We start from the raw sequence: 8052 nt of genomic DNA, 5'->3' as shown, positions 1-8052 counted from the left end.
GCCCCGTGTTGCGTGGAGCGAGGCTGCTTGCTCGCTGTACTCGTCCGTCTCCGCGGTCTGCGGAGGCGGGATGGCGCCTGTCCCTGGTGTTGGCCTGAGCCCTGTGTCTGTACCTGTTGTCTCCCTTCCCACCACCCTCCAGTCTCGCCCGCATTTCAGACCCCCCTTTGGTTGAAGCCTCTAGGTTTGTTATCGTTTTCAGTTATTATTATGGGTTGAGTCCCACAGGGACGTAAACTTGTCCTGTGGCTCAGTGATGGCACCGCGGGGGTCAGGCGTAGAGATGGCCGGGTCAGGGTGCTGGGCCGTCCTGGGCTCCGTGTCCCCGAGCTCAGCTGTGGGAGGACAGAGCGAGGCCGGTGAGCACTCACAGTGTCTCAACACTCTTTTCAAGGTGGTTTCTGGCATCCACTGGAAACCGCTTTTGGTGACCTCCTCTTCCCGCTGTGCCTGCGGCCGGAGTAGCCCCACACTCTGGGTTCCCTCTCCAACTCCCAGCCTGCCTGAGGCCAGGGCAGTTCCCATGGCAGCGCTTGACTTGAGACTTTGCGGCAGGCTTGAGTAGGAGGAGAGGGAAAGGTGAGCCAGAACCTGCCCCGGGGGGCTGGGCAGGACTCCCAAACCAGTGGGCCCTGGAGCTGGGGCACATGGCAGGTGGTGTCCCTGGCTCTGTGATCTCGGCCTTTGCTGATGGTTGGCACTGTTCTCGGGTGTGTTGTCAACTCCTTTGTCAAAGAAGACAGCGACTTCATGGGTGCCCCTCACAGGGGCTTGTGGTAGATGTCAGGCCCCCAGGCTGGCAGGAGCCCTCAGGCCCAGCTTTTCCTGGAAGTTGCTGTCTCTCCTGCCCGTCCTTCCCCACATCCCACTCCCACTGTCCTGCCCTCCACCTGTACGTCTGCCACCCAGGGAAGCGCCCTCCAAGTAGCTGACACTCCCGGGGCTGTCCCCCAGCCGCCGGAGGGAACAGGTGTGGCTGGGGCTTTTTTTTTCCTGACTCCAGGAGCTGTTTGCGGAGTTCGGGACTCTGAAGAAGGCCGCCGTGCACTACGACCGCTCTGGCCGCAGCCTGGGAACAGCCGACGTGCACTTTGAGCGGAAGGCAGACGCCCTGAAAGCCATGAAACAGTACAACGGCGTCCCTTTGGATGGTGCGTTTGGGGTTGGACCAGGGAGCTGAGGGCTGGCACCTGTATGCTTACACCCTCCCCCTCCCCGTTGAGGACACTTTGCCGTCACCTCCTTGTCTCTCATTCTGCCACCCTCTGCTGCCCCCACATCTGGACCCACCTCTTGTGATCCCCATCCAGCAAGCTACGTTCCTTCCCGCAGCCTCGCCTTCCAGAAGCACTGTGGTGCTTGCTCTGTGGGTGGGCTGAGGGTGTCAGGGGCCCCCACCTTTCCACTGTGAGCGACGCTGGCCTGAGCCGGGCTGAGGAGGCGTTGGCAGGCTACCCTCGGTGCTGCTCCTCCCAGTGGGGCCCGGCTGTCTGTCTGGGTGGTGGCATTGGGGTCGCCCGTGGGTTTCAGGCTCCGATGGGAGTGCCCTTTTGTGTTCCTGCCGCAGGCCGCCCCATGAACATCCAGCTCGTCACCTCACAGATAGACACGCAGCGCAGGCCGGTGCAGAGCGCCAACAGGGGCGGGATGACCAGAACCCGAGGGTCTGGAGGCTTCGGCAGCGGCACTCGGAGAGGCGCCCGTGGAGGCAGCCGGGGCAGAGGCAGGGGTACCGGCCGGAGTTCAAAGCAGCAGATCTCTGCGGAGGAGCTGGATGCCCAGCTGGACGCTTACAACGCGAGGGTGAGTGGCCAGGGGTCCTGGGGGCTGGCCTAGCATGAGGGTGGGGAGCCCCCTCTTTTGGGGGGTGGGACCTTCTCTGACCTCTTTTCTCCTGTTTCAGATGGACACCAGCTAAAGCACCAGCAAATCCGTGCTTGGAGCTAGGCCTGGATGTCGTCTCGCGCTGCTTCCCGAGGGCGGGCTGGCGGGGCCCTGTGGCCAATGATGGAGTTGTTTCTTGTTTTAAAATAGGATTTAAAACTCATGTAAAGATTTCTTTTCCTTTTTTTTCTTTTTTTTTAAAAAATTCTGAAACAGACCTGTTTTGTACCGAGTTATTTTTGGGATAAATTTTACTGGTTGCTGTTGTGGAGGAGGTGGTGTTTTCACCTTTGCCATAATAAACAGAAACGTGTGTAGAACTGGAGCTCTCATTCGTCATTGGAGCCCTCGCCTGGGCCACACTTGGTGCTGACCGGGAGGGAGGGAGGAACACAGGGCAGGTGGGGAGCAGCCAAGCTGGCATCTGGTGTCCTGGCAGGCTGGCGCTGGTGCTGGGGAAGTGGTGGCTGCCTCTCTGATGTCCCAGGGGTCCTGGCACTCCCGCTGACCTGGGCAGTAGGGGAACGTGGGGCAGCGGTCCCTGCTCCTGTAACCACTTGTCACCTGCCTGCTGCGTGAGGTGGGGTGGCCACCTGTGCTGCTGCCAGATTGCAGGTGGCTGCTCACTTGTCCCCTTCCTCCGCTGCTCAGGAGCCTGGCGTTGGCAGCTCTGACTGCAACATCCTCCCTTCGTTGTGTCCTTCCTGGTTGCCAGGGTGGAGCAGGGCATGGAGGTCCTCTGCCTGTGCTGATGGTGCTGGTGGAGGCTGGCAAATGTGACCTGCAGAGCCAGGAACTGGTAGACACACATGCCCCTCTCACCACCCTCCAACAGAACAGAGCGGGCTGAGAGCACAGTGGATGCAGGTCAGGGGGACCCCAAGCATGCTCGGCCAGGCCCCTCCTGGAGGCAGCCTGCAGCTCAGGCTGCTCCCAGTCCCCATGGGGCCACGGTGTGACTAAGGGTGGCCCTGTCCCTACAGAGCCAGTGGCTGCCACGCTGCAGCCTGTGCTACGCTGGGCACTGAAGGGCCCGGGGAGCAGCCGAGCCTGGCGTGGGCTGCTGTGGCCCAAGGGGTGGATGTAACAGGTCGGGTCATCCAGGCAGAGGCGGGCACAGGCCAGGAAGGAGACTGTGCTGGGAGTGTTGACAGGAGAAGTGGGGTCATCTTGCTCCCTGCTGTCCAGAAGCTAAAGTCGGCACCTGATGGAGGGGTGAGGTCCCCCAGCCAGAGGCCATAAGTGCTGCAAGTGCCCGCCACTGGGGTGGGGAGCTGGGGTGGTTCCTCAGGACCTGGGGGAGCAGGTCTAGGCCCCATCTTCAGGTTCCAGGAAACAACTGGGAACAAGAACTGCCAGACAGTGGGAGGCTGTGGACGTTTGGCGGGAAGCTTTACAGGCAGCGGAAAGGCCCTGAGGTGAGGACGCTGGAAGCTGGCACAAGCCGGGCCCTGGTGTGGCTGGTTGGAGGGGCTGGTGTCGAAGGAAGGGGCCCTGGTACAGGCTGCGGCCAGCTTTCGGGGCCTCCCAAGGGTGACACCCATAGACAGTGCCCCAAAGTAGATGTGGAGTGGGCTTTCAATGCATAGAATGTGAAATCCTTGTTTTAGAAAAAGATGCTCAATTGAAAGAAAACATTGGGGGAGAGGGGACCAATGGGGGAAGGGGGGCACATGTGTAATACTTTCAACAATAAAGATTTTAAAAAATAAAACATTCAATGGGCACAAAAGGCTGATAATACACACCATCGTTTTCCCAGCACTAGTCAGGTGAAATCCTCGTTCCTACAGGCTTTTGAAATGAGACCTTTAATAAGGTATGTTTTCCCCTCAGTGTACATCTCAGTGATGTTACTGTATTCAGTCACATACCCACCACCACGTTCCAATTCCAGAATCTTCTCATCACCGCTCAGCCCCTTCCCCTCTCCCCAGGTGGGCACTGGGCTGCTCAGCCTCTGGGTTGCCCTGTTCTGGGCATTTCCAACATCAGAATTGTTCGCCGTGGGACCTTTTCATCTAGCTTTCCGTTCGCGTAGCACACTAACCACCTGACCTGACCCCCGGCCAGGGCTCCTAAGGATTTCTGAGTTTGTCCGCTTTATAGCACGAGTCAGTACCTCAGTCCTTTTGCCGAATCCCCTGTGATGGATGCCTCATGTTTTGTTTCTCCACTCGTCAGCTGCTAGACGTTCGGGTTGCTTCCACTTTTTGGTTATTAGAATAATGCTGCTATGAGCATTATTCACACATTTTTATGTTACGGAATTAAAGATGGCTATATTTTTCATAAATGTTTACATGGTTTACTTTAATGAGCTGTTATTATTAACAAGTCACCCTGGGATCAACTGACTATTGGGGGAGGGGAATAGCAATAAATATGCATCATTAAAGATTTTCATATAAAAAGAAAACCAGAAGGTAATCTCGTTAATTTTAAATACATCAACTTGTCGGTGATCATTTAGCCCAAGCTAGGACAGAGTTAATTTTTGTTATCTATGCAGGTTGCAGAAACAGTTGTAAAATGTTTTAGCAGAATAGTAAGTTAATATCTAATAAAAATTAAGCATACCAATTTTTAAATGTACAAATCCATCATAAACACACCATTCAAGTTACCATTAATGTGTTAATAATCTCTTTTTGTCCTTGTTGAATAAACACTCAAGATTTCATAACAACAGCCGAAACCGGTTTGGCTCAGTGGATAGAGCGTCGGCCTGCGGACTGGGGGGTCCCGGGTTCGATTCCGGTCAAGGGCATGTACCTTGGTTGTGGCCACATCCCCAGTGGGGAGTGTGCGGGAGACAGCTGATCGATGTTTCTCTCTCATCGATGTTTCTAGCTCTCTATCTCTCTCCCTTCCTCTCTGTAAAAAATCAATAAAATATATTTTTTTTAAAAAGATTTCATAACAACAGTAAAGAATATCCAATGTTCACCTCTGGAGGGCTCTTGGGCACTAATTCATTCTAAATACTGACAAATAACAGAATGTCAAACATTTTATCTGGTTTTATTTTATTCAACTGTATTTTGAAGGGATTAAATAACTGATGAAGAAGTTTTTTAAAATAAAAGAATCCCAGCCCTAGCTGGTTTGACTCTGGATAGAGCATCAGCCTGCAGACTGAAGGGTCCTGAGTTTGACTCTGGTCAAGAGCACATGCCCAGATTTCAGGCTTGATCCCAAATAGGGTATCTCTCTCATCACTGGTGTTTCTATCTCTCCCTCTCCCTTCCTCCCTAAAATCAATACAAATATTAAAAAAAAAAAAAGAATTCCTGTTAAGAAATGCCAGTGGATTAGAAAATAACCATTTCTCGATGCCTAATTGTGCTGCGCCAGCACGGTCAAGGGTGCACCTGAGGAGGGACGGTGAAGGATTGAAGAAAACACAGACAAGAGAATACAGCTGGGGCTTGGTGGATCTCCCATGCCTGGATGAGGACACAAAAGACCCAGCCTGCAGGCCGGTGCTTTATTTTGTAGTCTGATTAAAACAAGATGAACATGTACACCAACGTTCTTGTTTTCACAACACTTGCTGCACCTCCCACCGCCCATTAGCTACTTAGGAAGGAATTAGGGAGGGCTACACGGTCAGGCTTAATTGTGCCAGGAGGGCTCTGCTCTCCAGGCTGGGACTTGTTTGTGGCCCTGCCACAGGTCAGCCTAAGGCTTGACCCTAGAGCCACTCCCTACACCTAATAAATTAATGCCTGTTGAAAACAATACCCACGACCTCTGATGCCGTGGGCTTGAGAGGCTGCTGGCCGGCCGGAGCCCACGGCACCTTTGAAAGTTTACTGGGGGCTTCTCCAGCCTGAGCTACGAGGGGTCAGGAGCACCCATAGCACAGAGGAGGACTGGGCCAGGCAAACCCACAAGTGCCTGGGAAATGCTCAGCCACCCATATCCTGGTTTCCTCCGAACCTGAGAGCCACAGCACAGAAAAGCGACTGTGGTGTAGCCATAAAGATTTGGTCTTTGTCCCTGCTTCCCGGCACAGCTCCAACAGCCCTTGGAATCTCCTGGTAGGACTGTCTCTTTATTCAGAACAGTTCCCTTTCACACTCGGGTTTACGGTGATGCGATGACTCTGGGTGGGTTCCTGGATAGTGTCAGGACAGCTGCTGGTACCCTGACCTCTGGGAAGGGGCCAAGGCTAGAGATTGAGCCCATCACCAAGAACTGATGATTTAATCAACCTTGCCTTTTGATGAAGATTCCATAAAAGCCCCTAAACCATGGGTTTGAAGAGGTTCCAGGTCAGTGAACACACAAGGTGCTGGGAGGGTAGTGGGCCCAAAGAGGGCATGAAGCCCCAACACACCCTCCCTGCCTTGCCTTGTGCATTTCTTTAAAAAATTATATATATATTTTTAAATTGATTTCAGAGAGGAAGATAGAGGGAGAGACAGAAACATCTATACTAATGAAAAGGTAATATGCTAATTAGATGTCTTCCGGACGTCCTTCTGGACAAAGCTGCAGTGGCTGCTGCTGCCAGGGCTGGGCTAAGGCTCAGGCAAGCCATGGTGGCTGGCAGTGTAATGGGGGCATTGCCTTCCCCGATCAGCCCGGTCACCTCCCACAAAGGGAGGCCAGACTGTAGCTTAGGATAACCCCTGAGGGCTCCTGGACTGTGAGAGGGAGTAGGCCAGGCTGAGGGACTCCTCTCCCGTGCACAAATTTTCATGCACCAGGCCTCTAGTCATATATAATAAAAGGCTAATATGCAAATTGACTGAATGGTGGAACCCGTGCTATGACATGCACTGACCACCAAGGGGCAGGCGCTCAACATAGGAGCTGCCCCCTGGTGGTCAGTGAACTACCACAGGGGGAGCGCTGCTCAGCCAGAAACTGGGCTCGTGGATGGTGAGCGCAGCAGCGATGGCGAGAGACTCTCCCGCCTCCATGGCAGCGCTTAAGGACCCCTTGGGAGATGTCCTACTACCAGGAGCGGGCCTAAGTTGGCAGGCAGACATCCCCTGAGGAATCCTGGACTGTGAGGGGGGACAGGCCAGGCTGAGGGAAACCCCCCCTCCAGTGCACGAATGTCGTGCACTGGGCCTCTAGTCAACAATAAGAATCAAAGGGCTGCCTCCTCCATGCCCCCTACTGGGGATCAGCCTGCAACTTGGGGAAGGGGCCTTGTGCACTGAGCCACACCAGCTGGGCGCCCTGTGCATTTCTTGCAAGTTGTGACCTTTATAATCGACCAATGATCGTAAGTAAAGAGCTTCACTGAGTTGTGTGAGTTATTTCATGGAATTTTCTAACCCGGCGTGGGAAGGTCTTGGGAATCCTCAAATGTGTAGTCTGCTGGCAAAGATGTGGGTAGCCTGGGTACTCCGCTCGTGGCTGGTGTGAGGTAGGGGCAGCCTGTGGGCCGTCCTCAGGCAGACAGACCTGGCAGAACACTGATGGCCAGCCTGCAGGACGCCAATCTGCCCACCACTCCCGAGAGCCCCGCGAACAGAACAGGAGAGAGAGAAGCATCCATTTGCTGTTCCACTTATTCCTGCATTCCCCGGTGGCATCGTGCGTATGTCCTGACCAGGGATCCACCAGCATGGGGAGGTGACACGGCCAGGGCCAGGACTTGAGAGCTTTCAATATTCACGCTGGCTGGTTTGGCTTAGTGGCTAGAGCATCAGCCTGTGGACTGAAGGGTCCCCTGTTCAATTTCAGTCGGGGGCACATGCCCAGGTTTGGGGCTCAATCCCCAGCAGGGGGCGTGCAGGAGGCGACAAATCAATGATCCTCATCATTGATGTTTCTTTCTCTCTCTCTCTCTCTCTTCCTCTCTGAAATCAGTAAAAACATATTTTTTAAAAAGGTTTGAACTTTCCAGTTGCACAGCAATGAGATAGGGTCCATCCTATGGACAAGACTCAAAAGCCCTTGGGGAAGAAGGTTCATTCCAAGTCAGGCCGCAGGTGCCGCCATCATCACCCCCGGGGCCAGGCGGACCGCCCGCACCAACTGCAGAGGCTGAGCCTGCGGCTGATTCTGCCCAAGATCGCGCTTCACTAGCAGAGCCCTGAGCTCTCTTCTCCGGGGCGATCGGGGCGTCGCCGGGTCGTTTCCGGTCGTTGGCATACGCTGAGTCCCTGAGGAAAGCCTGGCAGGCGGCCGCGGCGGGTGGTC

At 54.4% G+C, this 8052-nt stretch overlaps 3 protein-coding genes across 3 annotated transcripts in view; 2 read left to right on the top strand and 1 right to left on the bottom strand.

The window, feature by feature from the left end:
- Positions 1-7577, bottom strand: part of ANAPC11 (anaphase promoting complex subunit 11) — an 11711-nt gene extending 4134 nt beyond the window's left edge. The window contains exon 1 of the mRNA XM_015560053.1: positions 7308-7577. Within this exon, the coding sequence (XP_015415539.1) occupies positions 7308-7476 (169 nt within the window). The 5' untranslated portion in view covers positions 7477-7577. The remainder of the gene's footprint in view (positions 1-7307) is intronic.
- On the top strand, positions 31-2204 carry ALYREF (Aly/REF export factor). The gene is made up of 4 exons (XM_015560058.1): positions 31-579; positions 1004-1151; positions 1568-1803; positions 1904-2204. The coding sequence occupies exons 2-4, from the start codon at positions 1121-1123 to the stop codon at positions 1916-1918; spliced, it is 282 nt and encodes a 93-aa protein (XP_015415544.1). The 5' UTR covers positions 31-579; positions 1004-1120; the 3' UTR covers positions 1919-2204.
- The window catches only part of ARHGDIA (Rho GDP dissociation inhibitor (GDI) alpha), a 9854-nt gene continuing 7041 nt past the window's right edge, over positions 5240-8052 (top strand). The window contains exon 1 of the mRNA XM_015560035.1: positions 5240-5245. The gene's annotated coding sequence lies outside the window, so the exon portion shown is untranslated. The remainder of the gene's footprint in view (positions 5246-8052) is intronic.

The sequence above is a fragment of the Myotis davidii genome, unplaced genomic scaffold (genome assembly GCF_000327345.1).
Source record: "Myotis davidii unplaced genomic scaffold, ASM32734v1 scaffold211, whole genome shotgun sequence".
NCBI lineage: Eukaryota > Metazoa > Chordata > Mammalia > Chiroptera > Vespertilionidae > Myotis > Myotis davidii.
This window is presented reverse-complemented; position numbering and strand designations above follow the sequence as displayed.